We start from the raw sequence: 26,226 nt of genomic DNA on the forward strand, positions 1-26,226 counted from the left end.
TACAAGCTGCTCATGCTCATGATAAAATATCTGAGGCAGAATTAAGACTGTAATATACTGTCAGTGGTTAGCTCACATCAGATCGAAATAATAACAGTTGTAAGTATTTATTTCAATTAAATTACATTTAGAATTTCCAGGCTAGAAATGTCAGTTAGTTAGTTCAGAAAATTATTATTCATTTCTAGCCTCAATATTGAATTTGAGCCTCACAAAATGTACCAGTGTTTAGAATAGAGAATGTATAATATCTGTAGATAAAATTGAAAAACTATTCGGGGCTCAACATTTCTGTGAGTATTTTGTTAAAGCACATTATGTTCAGCTTGTCCATTCCAGAATGTAGAATGCTTTTGTTTACACACTTTTAAAGAGTTTGCAGATGACTGCTCTGCACCTTATGGAAGCAGATGATTTACTGTGGCAACCTCAGAAGTGGAAGAGCATATGGAAAAGAAAAGAACAAAAACAAGAAGCATATGGTTTATAGTCCTGCCAAAAAACGCTGCCATGTGGCTCAGCGGTGAAGTCTAATGCACATATGTTTGGAGTTCAAGTAAGCTAACTGTGTATATCATTATGTTTGGAACTAAATAATCTATTAACCTAATTCTTACAATATTTTCTATTATTTAATTTTCATGATGCCAGAACTGCCCACATTTATGTTTTTGTTAGGTGTTATAGTATTACATTTTACCTTACCTTAAGATACCTTACCTTAAGATGCAAATCAAACAGCCTGATATTAGAAACTTTCCTAGTTTCTAATATCTAGTATCTCCTTATTTAGTATGTCTTTGGTTTGTCCATGTAATTTAAAGGGGCTGTACCACAATTGTTCCATGTAATAAAGTAAAAGCTATATTGTAAAAGCTGCTTTCAGGGTGAAAATTAATCCATTGAGCGTTTTATGCACATTTAAGCAGGAAGTGCGTTGTTAGCATGCTAGTTGTTAGCTTCACCATGACGACAAAACTTGCTTTGGCCAGTGAAAGTTGTGAAAAGCGCTTATAAAGTCACTCTAAAATGAATAAATTATTAATTAGGACGCTTGGAATGCATTAGGAAAGTAAACAATACATGAACTTGTTCTGTTCTCCATCTTTTTGGATGATTATTTTATATTTTAGCCATTTGAAATCCCAATAGTGATCTAAAACGACTTAATAAAAGAAACAAATCCACAAACTGCTCCTTTACCGTAAGTCACTGTAAACGTCATCACAATAAAGTGTCGAGCAGTGGATTTTGTATTAATTTGCCCCAAAATGGCGACGCAATGTTGCTGAAAATACTAAGTGCAGAGCAGTGGGCAGAGATGGGGGTCGGAGAAAATGAGATTTCTTAAGAGCAACGATGTCTTGAATACAGGAGAATAAAGATTACTCAACGTGCATGAATCACTCTAAATAAAACTTCAAATGAGTAAACGTGAAGGGAAACAATTACAATGTAGTTAAAAGCTCTTAAAAGTCATGTTTGCATTATATATCTCCTTTAAGCCCATGTGTTTTAAGTTAATAAGCACAGAAAACCATAAGTAAAAGACGTATAATAGCGATTGTTGGGATTGGTTGTGATCAGCTGTGTCTGACGTAAATCTAGTAGAAAACCTCCCTCTCTCCCTCCAACCATCATCTGGTCTGCCCTCCTCCCTCTTTCCTTCTCTTCTTCTCCCTCTCGCTCGTCGTATTTCCAGTAAGCAGCCGCGTAAATAATTTCGGTCAGGGCCAGTAATGAAAAACAGCTGGAATGATAGTGCGATTTCCATTGTGTTTCTCGTCCAAAAACGCCACAAGACACAGAGTCTGGTATGTGACTCCATTGAAGAAAGTCGTAGTAATAGCCAAAGCATGACCCGACCCTGTAGTAATGAATAATATAGACCTTTAAACTTTTTACACATCTGACCTATGCTTTTATTTTCCTTTCTGAGGTTGCCATATCAAATCATCTGTACCATGAAATGATATTGATACTTTGGCTTATTTATTCCATTTTTTTCATGGTTTGCTTGGTTACCCCAGGACTGCTAAACAAAACCAGTTGCGCTAAACGTGGAACAAGGCAAAAACACATTTAAAAAAGGACTAAAACAGAATTGTCCTGAGTAGAGATAGATGGATATGGGTTTTTCTGATTTTGTGTATCCAGAGCAGCCGATATTTTGATGCCAATATCTTAGGCCAGTTTTGATCATTTCCCACACATTATTGATAGGCTATTAAAGGTGGGCAATATATCAACATTTAGATAATATAGTGAAATCGTGAATGTTGTTTTGGAGATATGAAGCATTTTAATTAAGTATATTGTTTATAATAAAAATTGCAACAAAAACAAAAAAGAAAATTACTTTCAATAAACTTTCAAGTAAGGGATATTCCTGCACTTTTGTGATTCATTTTGCAGACGTTTTACATCAATCTGACAATTATACCTCAACTAATACATTTAAAGACATGTTTTAACCCATTTTTGTCTGACTTACATTACTACTACTACTACTACTACTACTACTACTACTACTACTACTACTACTACTACTACTACTACTACTACTACTACTACTACTACTACTACTACTACTACTACTACTACTACTACTACTACTACTACTACTACTACTGCTGCTATATTACTATAAATTATATTATGTTACTACAGGGCACTATTATACATAAGAAAAGTATAATAATATAGACAAATATTTCTAAAGCAATGATTTTTAAACATCCACTGCCCTGCAAAACCTATAAGAGAACAATAGTCACATTTTTGCAGTGCTCTCTTCTTATGGGTTGAGACTAAAGTACTCTAACAAAATATCTACTTCAGTCCGATTTTTCGGCCTAATCAAAATATTGGCCTACACTGGAGCGTTGAGGCCTATAGCTGATAAATGAAAATGTTTAAATATTGGCCTGATACATATATCGGGCTGACATATTGTTGATCTCTAGTCCAGGGGCAATGGGGCTGCTGCGTGCACAAACTGACGTCACCCAAACATAACAAATGTCATGCTGCGTGGGCCACTTAAGACCAGTCAAACAGCCCAGTACGGTTCACTTAAAACACTGGAAACGCGCTCAGACCCGATCGGCTCCAAAACAAAACCCTGGAAACAAGGCCGTCGTAGTAGTTTGACTTCAATGAGGAATGGTTGGTATTAATTTAAAATTCTTGTTTTAACTTTTAGAGCTTTAAATGGTCAGGTCCCATCGTACATCAGCGATCTGATTAAACCATACGCTCCCTCTCGCTCACTAAGGTCCTTGGACCAGAAACTGTTGTTGGTTCCTCGCACCCGTTTTCGGACCAGAGGAGACAGATCCTTTCAGGCTGTTGCCCCCAGACTCTGGAACGATCTTCCGTTCTCCCTACGGTCACTGGACTCAGTTACTGGTTTTAAGGGTCAGCTTAAAACCTTTTTATTTAGTCAAGCCTTTTAAATGCACTTGTTTTACGGACTGATTTTACTGTATATTGTTGTATATGTATTGTTCACTGTAAGTTTTTTGTGTTTTTATTGTTTTATTCTGTGTTTTGTGAAGCACTTTGTGACCTCTGTCTGTGAAAGGTGCTATCTAAATAAAATTTACTTACTTACTTATTTGCAAAGAATGAGCTGGCTCTGTATTCCTGCTTATGAAAAATACAGCCCTATAAACCTTCAACACATCTGCTTTTAGCTTTTATTTTGTGGTAAGTTAGTTTGACCTTCTTAAACTGCAGTATGGGTCCAGCTTTTGTGATCCCCCTCACAGACTCTTGTCCTAATATGGGATGGGGCTGAGGGCTTCCAGGTGGTGTCTTTCGTCAGGCGGTCCCCTCAGAGGCCTCACCTTCTGCTGTGGCCCATTTCCAACCGCCAGGTCTCGCTGAAAGATCACGTCCCAAATTTGGACCAAAACACTGGAAAATAACAAAAGAAATGACATCATAGAGGGGTGAGAGAGATTTTAAACAGATCACAGACGCAATAAGAAGGTTTTAGATGAATTGTTGTCTATATAAGAAAGTGTAGTTGTAGTTTTATCGCCAGGGTTTGTATGTAAATAAAACAAAGATTTCTGTATTTCAATTTAATTTGGATATTTTTCTTAAACAATATTGACTACTTGTAAACAAAAACATTTTTAAATTACGGAATGGAGGCAAAAGTGAAGTGGATCATAATGGGAATAACCTCAGAAGATCACATTTCACACACTGGATAGATGTGAATGACATTAGAGCGTGGTTTAAAGACATTTACAGTTGTGTTTTTAGGTTGTACTTGTCAAATGCAGAAACGTTGACCCCACGATAGTTTTATCCCTAACCCTAACCCTAGTTTATTTACAGATATATTACCACAAATTATACTTGATACTCAAATAATATGTTCATCCTTTGAAACAGAACAGCAAGCAAACTGAACTTCTTCCCTGGAAATTCCGAAATTTTCTTATAGCTTATTTTTTGTTATTAAGACTATTGTTAGCAAAACCGTTAGCATTTATCTCTGATGTCAATGAATTCATTTTGCCTCCAGTTACCTCCATTCTGGGATTATGAACATTCTGATGTCATCAATATTTGTCCTTGTCCTGATGCCTTCATTCTTGAATGTGCTTTTCCCAGTCATGATCCTTGCTCAAATTAGTATTTAGTTTCTAGAGCTGCACAATATATTGCAAAATTTGATGATGCGATAATCAATATCACAACAAAATTAATATATATTGCAGTAACACCAAGTTCTTCAGTTCCATCTGACAGAAATGAAAACGTTGAAAAAGGTTAATTTTATTGATTATTTTCCTTATGCAGTCAAAATTACCCTTTATTTAGTCTTGGGTTTGTCTGTATTCAGTTTTACTATTAATGCTTTAACATATTTATTTTAGAATAACTGAAATGTTTATGTCAAAAAGTACAGTCAAATAATGAAATAATAATCAGTATTATCGTTCCATCGGTTGTCCTGGTATTGACAACCCAAATGTTACTGGCTGAACATTGAGCCTTGAACAAGATCCACCTTTAGCTTTGTATCTCTTTCTTTGACATGTCTATTGCTCATTGAGTGCTGTGCGTTTGTTAAGTGTGTGTTAAAGAGGCCGTGTTTGAATCCTTTGTGTGCTAATGCATGAGGCAACATGACTCCTGACAGGTCGCCCTCTGCTTCTGCCCCGAGCTGCTCCAGAAGAGGCCCAGAGGAATGCGGGGGCGCTGGCCTCCCTCACCTCTGTGGCTCCTCACATCACATTCGGCCCAACCCTCCAGCTAATATAGAGCTGCTATTGTTCAGTACGTTGCATTCTATGTAGTTCTAGAGGTAGGAGATAAATCCAAAAATAGATGACACCGCAATTGCTGTTTTGGGAGATATTAGTTAACAAAAAAATAACAAATATAGAGTATTGAGTATATTATCTATGTTAAAAATGCCCCCATGCTACTGTATAAAGCACTATTTCTGCCCCTCTGTGATATTGTTTTTATCTATTCACATTTTGTGTGATACTTAGAATATTGTAAAAAGAATGATATTGTTTTCTTGTGGATATGTTATTCGGAAGGCTTTAACATACTCTATTAATAAATGCATTGGCATTTGTGTGAAACTAACAAAAAATGCATGGAAGGATTTTTTTGGCCCGTAGGCTATATTAGATATAGTATATAGCGTGAAAGGGGGATGAGACTGGAGAAGGACATTGCAGCAGATAGAGCTACTCACAATGCTGCGCACATGGAGCGTGTGTGTGTTATCCACGCAGAAAACGTAAATTTATATGATATATTTTAGGTTAGAGGTTTTAAATGTTGATGGACTTCTACTGGATCCATCCAATAAGACAAACCTTTAAAGCAAAGTTTATTAATTTCCTTAATTTGATGATACACAATAGGTTGCCAGCCTGTAGGCTGCTACTAACAAATAATTTGTTAATCTACTCAATTCTTGCAATTAATTGATTAGTTGTTTGGATTGATAAAGGCCCATGAATATTACATTTTTACTCAATTTGACCTAGATAAAGATAAAGTGAAGCTGTTGGAGCCACTCTGATGAAAACAAAAGTTTTTAATCAAAAACACTCAATTTACACATTTCTTGTGTCTTTTTGTGTACTTATTGCTTTGTTTGAGTCATTAAACCTCTTCTAGACTCGATGTGAGAGACTTATTTAACTTACTTGACCGTTATTTCAATGGTCGCTTAGTTTATATTTATACAAGCATGTGTTATGTCTCCCTTCTTGGTGGACTGTGTAGATCTGAGAAGAGCTTTCAGATGTACTTGGCAAACGTTAGACGTACAGAAATCCTCCAGACAGCCACCCAACACAAACATTAAGGTAATATCGGGTGATATAAGTCTCCATTGCCCAAGACCCCACCATCTCCATCTTTGGTCCAACTTTGGTCCACTTTGGTCCATCTATGGTCCATCTTTGATCCATCTATGCTCCATCTTTGGTCCATCTTTGGTCCATCTTTGGTCCATCTTTGGTCCATCTTTGGTCCATCTTTGATCCATCTATGCTCCATCTTTGGTCCATCTTTGGTCCATCTTTGGTCCATCTTTGGTCCATCTTTGATCCATCTATGCTCCATCTTTGGTCCATCTTTGGTCCATCTTTGGTCCATCTTTGATCCATCTATGCTCCATCTTTGGTCCATCTTTGGTCCATCTTTGGTCAATCTATGCTCCATCTATGCTCCATCTTTGGTCCATCTTTGGTCCATATATGGTCCATCTATGGTCCATCTTTGGTCCATCTTTTGTCCATCTTTGGTCCATCTATGGTCCATCTATGGTCCATCTATGATACATCTATGATCCACATTTGTGATGTGGATATATGTGCAGAACCCCAGCTGTTGTGCGTCAGTGCTTGTGACAGCTGTGATTGAAGAGACAGGCGAGCTCCAAACTGCAGGAGAGACATTAGTCAGAGGGTTTGGGAGGACACTGGAGCTCTGGTCACTGCTGTCTGATGGGAAAACAGACTAGTCAATACTACAGTCATTTGGTTTGGGTATTTGTCTCACTGACGTTTTACAGATGGCTTTGGGTTGTGTTTATAATTGTTCAGTAGTCTTTAGCTATATCAACCATTACAATATTTTGTTGGCCAATTCTTTTACTTGAATAGTTACCGCTCTTTTCCGGTCTGGCTGTCAGGCATCAGGGCTCTTTCAGACCAAACACCAGAGCTTCTGTCTGACTGTGTTGTTTAAAAGTTTAAAACATCTTTTGGACACTCCAATTTTTCGTCCAATGGACCCAGACTTTTCTGAAACCCTCGTCCCACAGACCGAAAACTAAAAACTAAAACTGACATGAACAACAGACATCTGAATCTGTAGATACAATCAGGGCATTGACAAGATAATACTCAGTTAAATGCAGGTTATTAATATTGTGCACTTATTAGTACTTTTCTTTGCTCATTTTTAATTCTTGTATTGAATCGACCTAAAAGCCTCCAATGGACAAGTGTTATTTTTGCTGCAACACTTCTGATTTGTCCAATGTAACTGAAATGTTCATATTACGCAAGCAAGTAAGTAAGTAAGTAAGTAAGAAAATAAATAAATAAATACTAAATAAATTAACTAAAAAACCAACCAACAAACAAACCATCACCATATGCACAGAAGTGTTCCTCGTTTATTAAGGTGAGTATGGTGACCCCTCATTGGCTACATTTCCCCCCAATAGTCAAAAAACCAACCTGGACGATACATTGAAATGACAAAATCACAGTTTGTTGGTCTTTGTATTGTTCTAAACCTAAAAGAGTACTATACTAAAACTCAAATATGAAATAGAAGCCACCCACAAAAATGCTTGAGAGAATGTTTAATATGAACATATATATGCATTTGTGGTTGTTGAAAGTTATGGGATATGGCATGTGTTGTACCCATTGTAGAAGATGTTATTGCTCTGATAGTCACTACAGAGAGAACAGTAAATGGTCTCAATGTCTCTCTTTTTACACCTCTTTTAAGCACAGGAGGCCAGGATGGTTAAGTGTCTTGCTCAAGGACACAACTATATACAGAGGAGAGAGCTGGGATTGGACTGTAGACTTTTGGATTCAGTTCAGATTTTGTACATAGTAAAATTATTATGTTATTATTTTTTTAAATGAACTGACAGCTGGTTTGACGGCTCTTTTGTTCCCCGCCTTTATGAACGGGGACGGCACATGTCAGCGGCCCTCAGTGAAGACATACAGGAGTAGCGCGGTTTGCTCACTCAGATCTAGCACATGTCCAACGGATCACTTTACACTCGGCTCCTGCATGTGCCCCGTGGGGGAATTATACGTGTCATCCATCTCCCCAGAGCCCCCTGATTTATGTTTGTGTTTGGAGCCTCGAGAGGTGCCCCAATACTTCACCAATCGTTTCTGGAAGTCTGCAAAATACAACATCATATTATATTGTCTAAAAGTTCAATATGTTTGTGCTACCTTTCATTTATTGATTTATTGTTAATTTTAACATTTTGATCACAGTATTAACCAAACCTGGGCTGCAATTAACAATGATTTTAGTGGTAAACGAGTCATTTTAGTGGTAACTAGCAATTCTTTTTTTGATTAGTCGACTAATCAATCAATTATCTCTATTTTAGAATACATTATCAACCAAATAAATGTTGACATACAGTAAGCTGACTGAAGGCTTCTAGATAGAGAAGTAAATTATTATTATTTTTGACATTTTGATTAAATAATGCCGCTATCTTTGTTATCAAAATGTCTTTTCGTATGCGTTTCAAAGTCAGTACAGTTCAGATAATGATTACGATGATCAAATTACGACAACGATCATTTTATTTTTTATTAGTTGATTAATTGTTGCAGTCCTAAACTAAACCTTTTTGTTCGCTTTTCTTATTTGTTTATTTTTTGTGAGCCTTTCCTTTTTAACAGTAGTATCTCTATCTATCTATTTTTGTAGTCTCATTAACAGTTTTGCCATTCTCACACATTTTGTCTAATACTGACTTTCATGCAAACCTCAGCTCTTCAGATTTCACACTTTGATGGAGCGGTTTACAACTTCCCTATTGCCTCCACCCTCTTCCTCCTCTCTTCTCTGCGAGTTCTGCGCACAGATAAAATCCCCCTAAAAGTGAACTCTCGCTCTCCTCATGAAGAACGGCTTAGCTCACTTCCTGTAGTAGTGCAGCAGAGTTCAGGGGTAAGCGCGCTGCAGTTTTAGTGTCAACACGGAGGAGCCAGCCATTCCACAGCCCAAAATCCCCCCTAGCAAAACACGAGCGGGTACAATATTACGTTTGCTAAAGTCCGCCGTCCATGGGAATCGTGGCCCGCAGTGGTGAGACAGGAGACGGAGGATTCACATGGTCTTAGTGGCACTGATGGGAACGGACTTAGACTCAGGAGGACTTGGGTAGAGGCACTTATTGAACCGAGAGGCCCCATGTTTACCTTGTGTTTTGGAGTTATGATAATAAAATGTGTTCTTTTGGGGGAATTTTTATTATTCAGGGGCTTATAAAAGTATATTATGGTGCGTAGTAATGTCCGTGAAGGAGAAGGTTGTGGGTTGAATCGCTCAAAAGTTTCCAAATGATATGCAACCTTTTAATCTTTATTTAACCAGGTTAAACTCGCAATCCGCAATTTGAATGGATGCAAGTTGCAAATCGCATTGGCCGGACCTTTTGAAGTAAAAACAATTGCCAACCCTTTAGTAGATCTGTACAAATATCTTCTGAAATACAAAGTTTGTTTGTTTATATTTCTGTCTTTTTGTCAATTCTCCGGGAAAATTTGGAGTTTGAAGGGAATAATTCAAACCCAAACCGCAAATCTAATAACAAAAATGTATATTAGATATTTTTCCCAACTCCACATTTTACATAGAGAATCTATAATGAAAACATTACAAAATTACAACAAAACTGCAACTAGAGGCCTCGCCCTTTGTTTTTACGATAGCGCATCCAACTTGCAAAGTTTAAGCTCAGTTGGTAGAGTGTTCCAAGCTGTGGGAGCAGCATAACTAAAAGCTTGCTGCATCTGCACTTTACTTTTTATTTAAAAATGTGAAAAATCTAACCTAATTGTTTTCATTTTAAACTGTTTACCGCTCACTTAACTAACGCCCTTTCACAATTTCCAGAGGCTATAGCAGAGCTTTTGCCAAAAAACATTAGCATGCTAACAGTGCACTTTCTGCTTTGCATTGACTAAAACTCCCTATAATTAGATCCAGACATTGCACTGCAGTTTTTTTTTCACCCTAATAGCTGCATTTACAAAATATCTGTACTGAAGCAAACTGATTTTATATTTTATATTTTTTTATTTTACTTTACAAAGCCCTTTTAATGATATTGATGTTGATGTTCTTACAGAAGCAGTATGAAGGATGTAAAATGTACTATAAAGCTAGACCTTATGAGTAAACACTGCTATAGGATGCAAATTTGATGTGCGCTTATGTTTAGCATTAATATGGCTTGTACTATTACTTTTAGCCACTTCTACTTTGGAAAACCCTGAGATGTTATTTACCTGTAGATACTGCAGTATGAGTCTTGTGGATTGTGCATTCCCTCTCTTTCCCTTTCTCTCTCAAGGGGAGGCTGTGTTTGTTTGTGTTCGGAAATGTCTTTGTGGGAATATCACACATGTCCCGGGCTGGCACAACCTCTGACGTCACTTCCTGTGCCCGGCCCTGGCGCAGTGCCATCGTGTGGAGGGAAAACAAAGAGCCTTCTCCAAAACAACAGAAGCTTATCTGCAGATAGGACCCGACCAGACCCGGCCCATTCTCTGTATATACTCTATATATAGACGATTATTGTACATGGCTTTAACAGAGCAAAAGTCTTAAACATGTTTTTAAGGCCATAAAAAAGGAAAATAGTATTGTTTTTGCAATTTTTTTTAAAGTACAGAAAAAAGAAAAGCCTCCATTTAATTGACCTCTGCTCAGGCACTGGCAGTAGATTGTAGGGGAGTTATGATTTCACATATATTAATGAGGCAGCGTTGTTTCCATTTATTTTTATGTCTAAATTGGTCAAATCTTCCTGGACAGTAGAGGACAACATATATCTCTATGTCAAACCCTACCACACAAATGAATACTTCTCAAACTGTGGTATGTGAACTACTAGAGGTAGGCACGCCTCAATGTTGTTCCAATTAAGAGTTATTCCTTGTTTGAAACTTTATATTCATATCTATTTTAGCCTTAGTGTAGAACCTGATAGTCTTGTTTGAGACCTAGATCTGGTGGTTCTCGGGAGGCAAAATATTTTCTTAGGTGGTACTTGACTAAGTTAGAGAACTACTGCATTATTATATTTATCAGAAGTAACTTTTGGACTTTTGGACTTGCTGACTTGATGTGCCCAGCGTTACCAAAGTATCAATACTTTCAGTGTGAATCATTCAGTCTCAATACCAGTCTATCAAGACTTGATAGACTTATATTCAAAATTCTCTATATTATTTATTTCTCAAGCTAACATTTTTAAAAGTGTTATTTATTTGTTATAATACAAGAAACAGAATGTATCACATTACAGTTTTTACTGTCAAGCTTGCTTTAGTTGGGCCACTGTAGTTTTCTCATGGGAAACATGACTTAACACTGTCCTATAACTTGCAGGCAAAACCGAAACATTATATTCAGCTTCTAAATATAATTAACATACAGCGGTTATAGATTTATGAGCGCAACTGTATCATCTTTGCGAAAACATAAGACGCAAACAGAGCCATAAACCCCATATGTTTTATCACCATTTCTTTCCCTGACAGGCTAATTCTAAACAAAGACTATACTGTTTGAAGGTCGTAAAAAAAATGACAATCCTTTGGCTGTTAATATCACAAGTGAAAGAAATAGAATAATTTAAATCAACAATGACGGATATAGTCCAGGAAAAATGTGTGTGCAATGCAATGAGTGGTGACCAATGAAGTCATCTCAATTTGACAGCAATGTGGTGTATTTCAAAATGACTATTTAAGTAACTGCAATATTTTAACTTATATGTAAGGAGTAGAAAGCAAAATTAAACAAATAGATTTATATGTTTTGAACATCTTTGCGCAATGTCCGGAGCATGAGCGAACCTGCAGCAAAGGCAGAATTGTGAAAATAAACTTTTGGATTTGTGGAAGTGCAAGGCAGCGGTGGGTCAAGGTGCCTGTCAGTCACCATGGTAATCGTTCACATTGTAGACCTCGAGGTAATGTAATTATAGAGAAATACTGCGCACAGAAGGAAAGTAGTGTTTGGACAAGGAATGAAAATGATCTGAAAGCTTGTCACTGCAGTTTCTTAACATGAAACATACATAATATACATGCGGAAAACATTTTTTTCAATGTCATCACGTTTTATTAGCGATATATTTCATACTTAATCCTATGATGCCTTGTCACTATTTTACTTTCCACTTAAAATCTACCTTACTATAATCTTAATTTATCCTGAGTAATTGTGACACAAAGAACCAAGATACAAAATTTAAATAAGCAAAATATTATTTTAATTTATATATCTATTTTCTCATAGCATTTTCTCATTTAACTTACTGAATAAAATCAGCAGTCAATATACAAGAGCTAATTGTGTATTGAAAAAGCCTCATCATGTTTGGTCTGCTTTTGAAGAATTTTGTGATTATTGGTATTATGACATTGATGATTTCTCAAGCAAAAATACTCCGTATAGGTAGATCTTAATGGTAATCAAATGTGAGTCCATTTGGTGAGTGCCTGTCAATCGCCAATTTGAGTCAGAATCAAATTTGAGTCAAAAAATCTTCTAATATGCTATTAATTTATTTTACTCTTTAATCTCTTTAAAATGTATATTTTACAATTAATTTGATCAAAATGTTAGTGAAACCACACATTTAATTGTTAATAAACCTGTGCAAACAACGGAATAGAGAAACATGGAGGCCAACTGACTTTAGCGTACTATTTCATTTGTTTAGTGAGTTAGTTTAGTTATAAAAAAATGAACATTATAAATCTTGAAAACTGAGACAACTGACAGATAATATTATTTAGCGTTTCTGAAAATATAGTCAGTCAAATTGGGGAATCATTCAATCTATCTTATGATATATATGATGTGCATTAATGTGGTTCATTGTGGGTAATTAATGACATAACATAGCCATAATTGGCCACTTAGCGTTGACTCCACTTCTTCCGCATGAATGAGCTTTACAGTTTTCTGAATCGGTTGATAACTCACTTTGTTGTGCTTTCCCAGAGACTGTCATTCAGAATAAGTTCAGCCGGCTTCATGTAGGGCCCCTTTGTCCTTGAACTTATTGGGAGCCCGCTGGACCCACGGCCTGATGGGAAAAACACATGGACACAGGACTCTCATATTTGACCTTGACACACTATATGATTGATTGTGGCCTTTGTCTATTGTTCTCAGAAGTTTTAAAACCAAGCTCCTTTGAACCTGCTATACTATGGGATTTAAAGTATCCTACTACTGAATGGGCGTTGGGCATTATCACGTTACAGTAAACTATGAAAACCTTTAGAACAAATCACTGAATTAGTTTTTTAATTAATTTCAAGTTGGTGGTATAAATGTAATTGTGATCTCATCCCTGTGACGATACGTGATTCTGATTCACCATCTCTGTTTAATGCAGCTGTCTGCACTTTTCCCCACCCACTCCTCCGATTGGTCAGCCTCTGCCTGGCTCTGAGCGAATAACAGCTGGAGTTAACCAATCAGTTCTTATCATCTGTTAGTGTTCGTCCTCTGATCCGAAGCTTTGGTTGTTCAAATCCCGCTCTTGACATAAACAAGTAGAATGGTCAGATCCACTGGCAAGTAGTTTGGCGCAACTTCCACAGATGAATACGGTTGTGTCCATAGGCAAGGCATTTTGTAATGGTTAAATATGTATTTTTGGGGTGTTTGAAATGTCTGTTTTACATTTTATTAATGTTGAATGTTTTGTATGTGATTATATAAGGACTTATTTTAATAAGTCAGTTCTCTGACAGTGTATTTTTACAAGGAAGCTGCAGGGGGAGCTCTATCGGTAGTTACTTCTTTAACCCACTTTGCCCCAGTGTCTGGTTCACTGATGAATGACGTGTATGAATGGGGTCAGTATTAGATCAGACCCCCGCTGCCTCACGGAAGTCAGAATTGGCTCCAATATGGCGGCCCTTGTGGCGGCCCAAAAAGACAATAATTATAGGGCGGCCCTCGATAGGCTTCAGACACTAGGTTAAGATTAGGGTTAGGGACAAGAGAGCGGATTTGGACCCAAGAGAGAAAATTATTGCCTGAGCTGTATCAGGGGGACCGGTCTCGGTCGCCGCCATGTTGGGGCCAGTAACTTCCATTTCTGTCGCCGCCATATTGAAATTCTGACTTTCGTGAGGGGCTGATCTAGATCTAACCGTATGAATGGGTGAGTGGCTTCTTGATGTAAAGCACTTTGAGTGCCATAGGGGTAGAAAAGTGCTATATAAATGTGACTTTTTACCATTTACTTGAGTGCCTCTTAAAGGATGTAGAAAAATACAATATAAATTAATTACTAACCTAACACTCCTACTTGTATTTATTTCTATATTTCTTCATATGGGACACAATGTCAATGCAAAAAAGCATTGGAACAGGGCATCAGGTTCTTATCCATGGGTGGTGAATATCTAGCCCCTTTGCCATAGAAACTAACAATTCCAAACTAAATACTCGTTTGAATGAGCAAAAGTCCTCAAACTATCACCAATAACTAGCAAGCTAAAACCCATTAATAGGTTTTCTTCTCCATGTAATATGCAGATGTTGTTGCAGATGATTTTGTCAGCGTTTCCAGACAAGCAAGACAATATACTTATGTTACTATAATTATGGTACACAGCCTCTATTATTTGTTATCCCCTGTTTAGGAGCATGGTCAATTAAGCATGACACTCACTTGCATGTGTAGGCTTCATTATCTTGTATTGTTAGGCTGTTTAAATCATTTGGTTGCCAGTTGTCCTTTGGCAATGTTTTGTCTTGTGTTGTAGAAGGAAAAAGTGAGTTTGTCTGCGCTGAGTTTGTCAGAGGCCTGGTGATGATTGTGAGCTGGACCGGAGTCAGAAGGGAGGACAAGAGGAGGAGAGAGGAGGAGAGAGGAGGTGTCTGTGGTCAATGTGCTGATATCAAGCTTTAACATGAGGCTGCAACAGACAATTATTTAGTTTGATTGCAAGCCAGTTTTAGTTTGATTGCAAGATTTATTATTTAACTTTTAACAACCAAACTACAACTTGCTTTTAAGCTTGATGACTTCTTGATAGTGAATTTAACAAATAAGCAAAGGCAATTCATAAAATACAATTAATGTTTTGAATTGTTCCCACCACAAAGGGTTTTTACAATATTTAGATAGCACCGTATTAGTTGTTCAATGATTGATTAATTGCAATATATAATTTCCTGCATTTGTTATATTTGTAGAAGCAAAGTTAAAGCAGGTTTACAGTGAGCAGATAATCCAATAAAAAGGCCCATGTAGGATTCAAAATACAGCTAAAAACTGACAAACAATCAACCAATCAGCAATCCCAATACAAATTTACACATTCAAATATTTACAATTTACATTATTCCTACTGACACCAGGTCCCTAATAACTACACAGCTGATTGTCTTTAAGCCACTTCTTAAGGTTGAAAAAAAAATGTCCCTCAATACAAATTTATATTTCAATGGGTGCTCTGAATAAAAGTTTCAATATCTCACAATTTGTACACTCAACATTTTACAAGTTTTACAAATCCCCTGTAGAGCACACGTTTGCCACTTTTGATTAGTTGTTGTTAGAGCCCTTCAAGAAAAATAAAGTAGAGTCTTAGTATTACTGTGTAGCAAATTATAGTAGTATTAGTAGTCAATGTATATTTTTGCATTACACAGGGGATTGTTTTGGTGGGTGAGCACTGAAAGCCATATGCGCCACAGGTTTTTAGCATTACCCTTTGTGCTTTCATCAGCCGCTGCCATGTTTTATATGCATGTTCCTGGGACGTGCTGTAACATCTCCAGGTCCAGACATGTGCAGAGCGAGCATCCCCAAAAGACAAATATGGTAACAATAAAGACGCCTGTGTTTTCCCCCACAAAACCGACACATGAGATTTGCCATACGCCATCCCTGGCTTTAAGAAGATCCAGTGGGGGCTTGTTGGACAGATGAAGCAAAGTGAAAACAAATGCTGATTTCTCTTTATAATTGGTTGATCTAGTGTTTGTTGTAATATCAAAAGTTTGCTATTAAAGTTTAAGTTTTGCTAGTTATGTATTGCCATGGATGTGATGCGGATACAGACTCAATATCAGTAGATTGTGCCAATACCCAAAACCTTTCCTGGAGGCTTTACTTAAAACAAAGTAAAAAAATGTATGCAAGGCAAACATGTTTAGAATGATTATTCTCTACAACACATGTGATTTTTATTAGATATTTTTATTTGATCACTTTTATTTTGAACATATACAATGTTTTTTGTGCCTATTTGAGCTATTACACATTCATGCTTGTTTGATGAATCCTGTTTAGTTAGTCCTCTCCATTTGAGCCTCAGAAGAACACTCCAAATGCCCCAGTTTTCTCTTAATATATGTCTTAATTATTAATAGTTATATTAAGTAACGTATGCTTTCAGAAGATACATTATTTTTTGTTATAAAACATGAGATACCAAAGCAAAGGTACTCAAGAGCATGTTTAAAGGTCAGTAACAATACAAATAATGCGTAATATGTTTAATTAACACCCCAAATCACAACAGCAGTTGTCCATGTCCTTAGACCCTCCTTCTCGGCCAAGAAAAACTACAAAACCTCCTTGGGGAAAAAAGGATAAACCTGGAGGAGTTCCACAGTGAAGGAGGGATCTGATTCCCCCAGACAGACAGGGGGTCGCGAGATAGACAGTGGAGCTGGAGCCACTCAGGAGGAGAACCAGTTCTTCAGGAGGAAAACCAGTTCTTCCAGGCAGATGAAGAATGGAGTTCATATGGAGTAGAGACCGCTTCTCCAGGGACTCGAGGATCTTCTGGGTCCACAGGTCATCGATGTGCCTGTTCCACTCCTGGCAGAAAGTGGGAGGAGAAGAAGAAAAGGCAATGAACAGATTGCAAGAGTGAAATTAAATATGAAATATTGTTTGATAGTATAAGCAGACAGGATAGTGCTCAAGCTGTCATACTTCCCCCAGCATAGTTGCTCCTAGGGCAGCACAGCTGGGAAACTGTAGGTTTTTTTTCTGTTACTAACTGGCCTGAACATAAGTGATTTCAAAGAGAAACTTTTTAAGCCTGGTCTTAAATGAAGAGACTGTGTCGACCTCTTTAACATGGACAGGAGCTGATTCCATAACACAGAAGCTTGGTAGCTAAACGCTCTACCTCCTACTGTGATTTTAGAGACTCTTGGGACCACGGAAATGCCAGCATTTTGAGAGCGAAGAGTTCTGTTTAATCATATCCTTGAACTGAAATAGTATTGGACTAGGTTTGTCATAGGTCAATATCGTCAAATAGTCCATATTTTAGTTTTTATTTAATGCTTGATGCGAAAAAAAGTAAAATCTATTATTTTCAAAACCTAAAACCCACAAGAAATCTTCTATTCTGTCGAGGGTTTTATAACATGAACACCACCGTTTTGCACACTATAATTGACCGCACTTGTTTTTCCCACAAAACTGAGAGATGAGATTTACCATACACGATCCCTGGCTTCATGTAGATCCTGCATCAGCTCCTTTTAAAATTAAACAAATTAAAAACAATAGCCTTATGTTCCAAAGCATATTCCAACCCCCAGCTGTGCGCCCCCCGACTGCGGGACTCTCTGTTTTGGAATCAGTTGGAGGGAAGAGAATGTTGTTATCGAACTGTCTTAGGCTTTAATTGTTTCCAAATGCTCCACCTGATTGCTGTGGGCAATCTGTTTGTGTTTAACGTGATGTGTTTGAAATGAGAGCTCGCTTTGGCTGGCACAAGGCTACAGGTTTACAGGTTAATACAGAGGGTCAGATCTGCAGAGAAGTACTGGCAGAAATATTTGTCATAATGTGCATGATTTATAAGAGTGGAAAGGGCTGTTTGCTTTCTTTGTCAAACATTTGTCAACTTGATTTATGTATACTTCATGAGATTTTCATTGGATGCTTAACTCACTGTGGATTCTTATGAACAAAGTAAGTTGTGGTCTGGCTGCGTGAAATATAAAGTACTAATGTGAAATACATGGAGTTGGTTTGAGGCTTAGGGATGTCAAGATTATTTGGTTAATTGGTAAACATGATTATTCAGAGTAAATCTAAATGTAAAGTTATTTTTTGTATTGTGAGTATTTCCCTGTTGTTAGTCTTGGTGTCCATAATCAAGTCTGGTATTTTTTTCTCACAATAATCGTAACACAAAGATTTTATGCTGTGACAGCCCCAACATTGACTGTAGTGAGTTGTCTAAAATTGTCAATGTTTACACTTAATAGTGTTGTCACAATACTAATATTTAAATCTCGACTTTGATCCCGAGGAATAGACTTTGATACTCAATACAGATTTTAATACCGCAAATATAAGAAATGCTTGTCCTTTAGAAAATATAGTGTAATTTTCAGCACAAAATCTTTAAAAATCACCATGTTACATTAGTTCTGATTAAGTTGATTCTAAAACGGTTCTGGAATGGGCAAACTTTGTCCTGTTTATGTGGTTTGTTTATGTGATTTTGTTCTTTGAATCTAGTTTAGTATCTGATTTTTGATACTTTTGACAACCCTTGCTCTTGATCTCGTAACAACTAAATAGGAAGGTGTAAGTTACATAAAGTTGGCATGAAATCTGGATCAATTTTAGAACTCAAGTAAAAAGTGACGCTAAAACAACCTAAATATCCTATTTTTGCTTATTTATAAAAAAAAATGTAATTCATTTTTATATTTATTTGCCATTTTTATACAACAGACAAAAACAAAACAAAAATTCAAACATACAAATGGAACAAAATGTCTAAACATAAGTGTGCAAAAGTATTTTTAAATTTTTTTAATGCCAATTATTATTTGGGTCCAGTCCTTGAATGTTGGTTCAGTTTGTGTCATCCATTTCTTTGTTATGGATTCTTTCCTGCGGTCAAACTTATGTTCCGGACCTGGTATCTATTTATTGTGTCCATGGCAGGAGTTTTGAGACCCAGATACAAAGTTCTGAAATCAGTCCAAGATTTTTGAACAGATTTAAATTTAATCTTCTTTTTGATTGTAAAAAAAAACTTTACTGTTTCTTTTGTTCTAGGCCCTGTGTTTCGTAGCCCGTGTGAGCTGCTCCCGGTGGGGCAGGGACACCCGGTGCAGGCCCTGTCTAAAAGCTTCACGGCGCTGGCAGGATGTGCGAGCCGAGGCACCACCGGATTCCCCCAGGAGGTGCACGTGGTCAACCTCAGAGGACACGCCCCAGAAGCTCAAGACGGGACGCCGCCACTGGTCTGTCACAGATTGATGCACTTTCTCTGCGCCTTCTCTGTTGAAGAAATGCTTATTCACAGTCCCAATACACAGTGCCCGGGTCCAGAGGCAGAGTTCTGTTACATGAGCAGCTGACATCACCCTTAATAGATAAAACCTAAATTGTACCTGAATTATACTTTTTAATCATAAAGCCATTCTCTGAAATCCACAAAAAGACGTTTGTGCCGCTGTGAGATGTGGCTAACGCTAGAGTGAAGATACTACTTCTGGTTTATTGTCAGCTTTTTCTGTATTTATTTAACTTACCTGCGCCTCTGCACCGCATTTCATTTAAGGCATTGGGTTTGTATAATCAGATGCGTCTCTGTTCTCTCATATCCATTCATCTCGCTCAAAAGCTCGTGCCAAATGCAAGCCAAACTGCTCCGGAAGCTAATACCACTCACTGTCTGCTTTGGATCTCTCAAATAAACCCTTAAGGTTCATTTAAGACAGTAGAGACAAAGTGAACCAGTCAAAACATGGCTATAGTATACTTTATTTTCTCATCATGTCAATTCTGTAAGATTATCCTGTAATACATATGCTTTATTAGCATCCTGCTTCAAACTAAATCTCCCTATCTAGACTGTACACTCAGCACTGTAGTATTGATTTGCGAGCTGTCACGCCGCACCACTCCCTTATCGCTCACACAACTCTTCTCCTCTCACCACTTTCTCCATAGTTTTCACATGATTCACGGCCCCCAGAAATGACTGTGTGGGGATTTTACACCATCCCACGATTTGGCCCTCAGTCACTGCAGTGTGAAGAGCTGCGTGCACAGACCTGTCGTCACTTTGCTCTGCTGATGCAGCAATGAGACTGTCAAAAAAAAAAACTGTGATAAATGCTTAATCGGCAGGTAAATAAAGGAGGTTTCTATGGAGACGCTGCACAAACATCTCCAAGTTAGCGAAGTTGATTTGGTTGTAGTTTAATAACGCAAAGATCAAATGGAATAAAGTTCAGGACAGTATTGTTTTTTTTTTGGTTTGAACTATTGCACAGGATTTGTTGGTAATTCCAGTTGTGTAATATTTCAATAAAGACAGGCTTAGCAAGACTTTTAGGTGGTGAAGATGGCATTTGTTCTAATCCAAAGCACATCTTGGACTGGAAATCTGCATTGGAGGTTTTGGTTGTTTATGTAGCAACAAAGTTCAATTCACAATAAAGAGCTTTGAGTCCCAATTTATGCTTCAGATACTAATCAATACTAAAAGTCTTTATGACAGGTTAAACTACACATTTCATTAAGTAGTAAACACAATTAATTCTGATAAATCAATTTTATCTATCGGGATCGGATAGGGATACTAAAATAAAACATTTTATTTTGTTAAACAATAGCTGATGTTAAATGTTTTAAATGTCCTGGGTAAGGGTCAAGTCTTGCACAAATTGGAATGGACTACTACATATGCTCTTATACAATTGTTTAGAAGATTCTACTGTTTTAATTTCTATCCGTTCCCCCCCAGCTTTCAGGCAGTTTTATTATACACAATCTTAAATTTTGCACACCTCCTTCCAAAGTACTATTGTAAAGTCAATCCAACAAATACAAACTCTTGATGATGATGTATTGATTTTAAATTTCAGGCCACACACACCTACTTCAACCTTAATCATAACTTTACTTGAAATCGTACACTGCATTTTAAAACTACCCTCGAGGTGTCGTATGAGCTATTTGTCAGAATTAATTTAATATCTTGATGGATTGTTTCTTGTATTTATGATAGCTTTTAAAGTTAGAATTATTATTATGACTCAGATTAATAACAAGAGATAAAGTTGTAAACTAGAGAGCTTTCAAATAATTAGATAGAATATCCAGAATAGGACAGATGGACCTTGGCTTGAACTGTTATGGATATCCCTGAGAAGTGACTGTTGCTATCTGTAAAATCTATTTCCATTTTGATTTGTCTTTCTTCTGGTTCATCATCGCTCGAGGGTCAAGTGAGGATTTAGATGAAGGAGTCCAATCCTTCTGAAGTTCAATCTCGCTTTTCTTCTTTCTGTCAGAATATTAAGGCAAGGCAAGGCAAGGCAAGGCAAGTTTATTTGTAGAGCACATTTCATACACAAGGCAATTCAAAGTGCTTCACACAGCAGGGAAAAAGCATGCAAATCACAAAGAAATTACAGAAACAGAAATACAATAAAATTAACTAATTTAAAAATTATCAATCCAACTGATTGTCTAAACTAATAAAATCACAAACAAAAGAGAAGAGTGCAAAGAAAAAATCCTTTCAGTCATATGCGCAGCTAAACAAAACTGTTTTTAGCTTAGATTTGAACATTGTCAGAGTAGAAGCCTGTCTCACATCTTCAGAAAGAATGTTCCAGATTTTAGCTGCATTAAACTGAAACGCAGATTTCCCCATGTTTAGTCCTGACTCTGGCACCAACAGGAGGCCGGTCCCTGAGGTCCTCAGAGTCCGAGATGGTTCATATGGCACTAACATGCCCAAGATGTACTTTGGTGCTAGGCCATGGAGAGACTTGTACACAAGCAGAGCTGCTTTAAAGTCTATTCTCTGAGCCACAGGAGCCAGTGCAGAGACCTGAGAACAGGACTAATGTGATCATACTTCCTGGTTCTAGTCAGGACCCGAGCAGCAGCGTTCTGGATGAACTGCAGCTGTTTTACAGCTCGTTTGGAGAGACCAGTGAGCAGGCCGTTACAGTAGTCTAATCTACTGGAGACAAACGCATGGATAAGTCTCTCTAAATCTGGTTTTGACACTATATTTTTGATTTTGGCAATGTTTTTTAGATGGTAAAAAGCTGCTGATGTTATTGATTTGACGTGGCTATTAAAGTTCAAGTCTGAGTCCATTATCACCCCCAGATTTCTAACTTGGTTTGTAGGTTTTAGAGCGAGACTCTGGAGGTGACCGCTAACACTTTCTCTTTGTTTCTGTGGGCCAAAAACGATTATTTCAGTCTTGTCAAAGTTCAGCTGGAGAAAGTTGTTTTGCATCCACAAACTGATCTGTTGGATGCAGTGACAGAGTGAATCTACTAGTCCATAGTCACCTGCTGACAGTGAAACATAGATCTGACTCGTCTGCATAATTGTGATTGGACACATTTTCACTGCGTATCAACTGACCTAACGGCAACATGTAGAGGTTGAACAGAAGGGGACCCAGGACTGACCCTTGGGGCACTCCACAGGTCAGGGTCATGTGGTCTGAGACACAGCTACCAATTAAGATGAATTAAGATGCCAATGAATGGCGATTGTCTTCCCTGATATTTGACACCAACCATTTTTTAATGGCACTCTCAATACATCTGCATGCACGGAGAACTCAGAGTGCGCTCAACAACTGAACTCAATTTGTCTTTGCCCTAAACATTAGACTCTTCAGCAGTTCAAATTATAGATGAGGTGCGAGCGGTGGTTGAGAGATGTTTACAGGCGTCTTGTAATTTAGAATTGGCATCAAAAGTTTGCAAAAAAAGTGGCAATCATACATAAAACCTCAACTTGGGAAAACATAGATAAGCAACATCTTGATTATGTTGAGCATTTGATTTTCAGACATGCTTGGACTGCACTGTTCAAATAAACACATTGAAGCTAAGGTTATTTTTAATTACACATCCATATATTTCTTACCTTGTGCAGTTCAATGCCTCTCCTAGTTTATTATTGGGATCTATGAGATTCAAATTCACAGGTTTACATACATTTTGACAAGTCAGTTTGAATTGGACTTGGTCAGGTATCGTGTTCTCCTGGCCTGCATGTAAATTCATTCAGTTACGTACTAAAAGAACATATATTTGATAACCGTCTCAGCTGTAAAAATATATACATTTAAGTGTTTTACAGTTTCTAATCATTTTTATTACAAAAAATCATGACATTCATAAAATCACAATCACTGTTTTGTCTCACAATAAGGGCACAATATTGGCAAAAATCTTGACATTGTGAAGTCCACACATTCATCAGCAGATACAGTGGAGATTAGCTGCTCCAGGCTTCAGTTTTCAGGTGGGGTTTGTTGGTGTTGATGTTTGGATAAGATTTTTCTGAAGGTCACTAGGAGTCTTACCTGGGACTTTATGTATATACACCTGCAGTGAAGAACAGAGTCTCAGTTGGATTCTAATGTTTGCTTTGGCCTTGGTGAGGAGTGTAGGAGGAGGGAAAGGCCATCAGATTGAGCTGTCATTGAGATGTTCCAGCCTCAGTGTTTTGGGACAGCCACAAGTGGATAATCCTTATACCATATACACAGTGCTTTAAACAGTATAATGTCACGTAGAAATGTCTTGTCTGGTAACTGAACTGTGGGTTTTATACCCTCTCCCGATATGCGAGAGTCAGTTAATCTAAATGAAATGTTGTTTTTTCAGACTTTCTATAAGTGATCTGTTCTTCTGTATCTACCTCTGTATCTACCTGCGTTGCACCAATGAAATTTCCCCATGTGGGACAATAAAGAAATATCTTATCTTATCTTATCTGTTTTTGTCTAATCTAATCAACAAATAAAAGTTAAGAGCTGTAAATCATTTAACCAAACTGAACAAATTCCCAATTTATCACATTTATCATATATAGATTAGATTAAATAAGCAATATTGGTCATTTATTTAGAAATTCAGTTTTACTTAACTAAAAGGAGCACAAGTTTTTGTTCTTCTGTGACCCAAAATCATAATCATCACCATGCATTGAGATTATTGAATCATGTCAAAACAATATTGTCCCACTCCGATTTTTTTATTCCTGATCACCAAAAAATAAATAAAAATAGGCTTAATATTTTTAGTATTCCCCTTATTATCTTAGTTGTCGTGTGTGGCTGGTTCTTGATCAAATGATTATTACTATCTATGCTCTTCTGTCAGACCATCATATACTAACCCTGTTTGAATGCACTCGTGGTGTTTTTTCCATGTTTAGATTTGTGGGACTCCTGCTCAGACTGATTATGTAAAGGAGTTGCTTCACCTCCACAGATGGGATTAGGAAGTGTTGTCTAGCCCTCAGTACACACAGTATCTGCTCAGTGAAGGAGCGCTCTGTCCAGGACTGTCTGACTAATGGGATCATGGAGAGTTATGGAGGAACATGATGTGACCAAACCAAGGCCTCAGCCAGGTTTTAGGAAAAGAAGAGTGCGCAAACATTTTTTGGTGACGTTTTTAGCTAGAGCTCATAAATCTTCTGTACGGTTTTTAACTTTATACATTATTGGCAGAGTTGTCCTGAGCATTCCCTCCATAAAATCATATTAATTACAAAAGGCATGCCTGCATTAGCATTGTATGTGTCATTTATGGAGTCTTCTTATGTATTTTTCTGGTATTTAGTAAGATATCAAGCTGCAAAAATGATCTAAAACATCTTTTCAACTTCAATTTTATTGAAACGGGTCCATTGACTTCCTGTTTAAAACGGTAGAATCGATTCTCTGCTGTCTAACCCACATCCTCTGGGGTGTTTCACTGTAGTAAGTAACAGATTATCATTTACAATGCTGCTATTCTTCTTTTTTTCACCGCTTTACTTGAACCCGATATGTACGACTCGGAGTCTCAAACCTGCTCGAATCAACCAACCCAAAGCTAATGATGAGAGAAACTATAACATTGTCAAAAAGTAATTAAAGTGAGGAGCTCTGCCCTGGTTTTCTTTTAAGTCCTTATTTAATTCTAGATTTGACTCTGCCTGGTTAGTCCTAGATTACAAGTGAACCTTCCTGGTTCTTACATAATTTGTTGTGCAGATTTAGTTGATGATTTGTTTTGGTGTTAAACTCGGTTTATCCTGTTCTCATTTTATTGCCCAGCCCTGCTCCCTGCTCACTCCCAGGCTCAGTCCCAGGCTCACTCCCAGGCTCAGTCCCAGGCTCACTCCTAGGCTCAGTCCCAGGCTCAGTCCCAGGCTCAGTCCCAGGCTCAGTCCCAGGCTCAGTCCCAGGCTCAGTCCCAGGCTCACTCTCAGGCTCACTCGCAGGCTCACTCGCAGGCTCACTCCCAGGCTCACTCCCAGGCTCACTCCCAGGCTCACTCGCAGGCTCACTCCCAGGCTCACTCCCAGGCTCACTCGCAGGCTCACTCCCAGGCTCACTCCCAGGCTCACTCGCAGGTTCACTCCCAGGCTCACTCCCAGGCTCACTCCCAGGCTCACTCCCAGGCTCACTCCCAGGTTCACTCCCAGGCTCACTCCCAGGTTCACTCCCAGGCTCACTCCCAGGCTCACTCCCAGGCTCACTCCCAGGCTCACTCCCAGGCTCACTCTCAGGTTCACTCGCAGGCTCACTCGCATGCTCACTCGCATGCTCACTCGCAGGCTCACTCCCAGGCTCACTCCCAGGCTCACTCCCAGGCTCACTCCCAGGTTCACTCCCAGGTTCACTCGCCGGCTCACTCGCCGGCTCACTCGCCGGCTCACTCCCAGGCTCAGTCCCAGGCTCACTCCCAGGCTCACTCCCAGGCTCACTCGCAAGCTCACTCTCAGGTTCACTCGCATGCTCACTCTCAGGTTCACTCGCATGCTCACTCTCAGGCCTGTTTCTCCACATCCATCAGTGAAAGTCCCGGTTTGAAGTTTGTCCGTATTAGCGAGCCCGGCTGTGAGAGCAATGAATGGTTTCCTGAGCG

General features: G+C 38.1%; 1 protein-coding gene across 1 annotated transcript in view; it reads left to right on the forward strand.

The window, feature by feature from the left end:
* tgfbr3 (transforming growth factor, beta receptor III) overlaps positions 1 to 26,226 on the forward strand; it is a 110,041-nt gene that overhangs the window by 15,316 nt on the left and 68,499 nt on the right. The window contains exon 3 of the mRNA XM_072438303.1: positions 19,367 to 19,554. Coding sequence (XP_072294404.1) covers positions 19,367 to 19,554 — 188 coding nt within the window. The remainder of the gene's footprint in view (positions 1 to 19,366; positions 19,555 to 26,226) is intronic.

Source organism: Eucyclogobius newberryi, unplaced genomic scaffold, assembly GCF_026437365.1.
Source record: "Eucyclogobius newberryi isolate DKJ021-1_F unplaced genomic scaffold, fEucNew1.0.hap1 SCAF_9, whole genome shotgun sequence".
Lineage (NCBI taxonomy): Eukaryota > Metazoa > Chordata > Actinopteri > Gobiiformes > Gobiidae > Eucyclogobius > Eucyclogobius newberryi.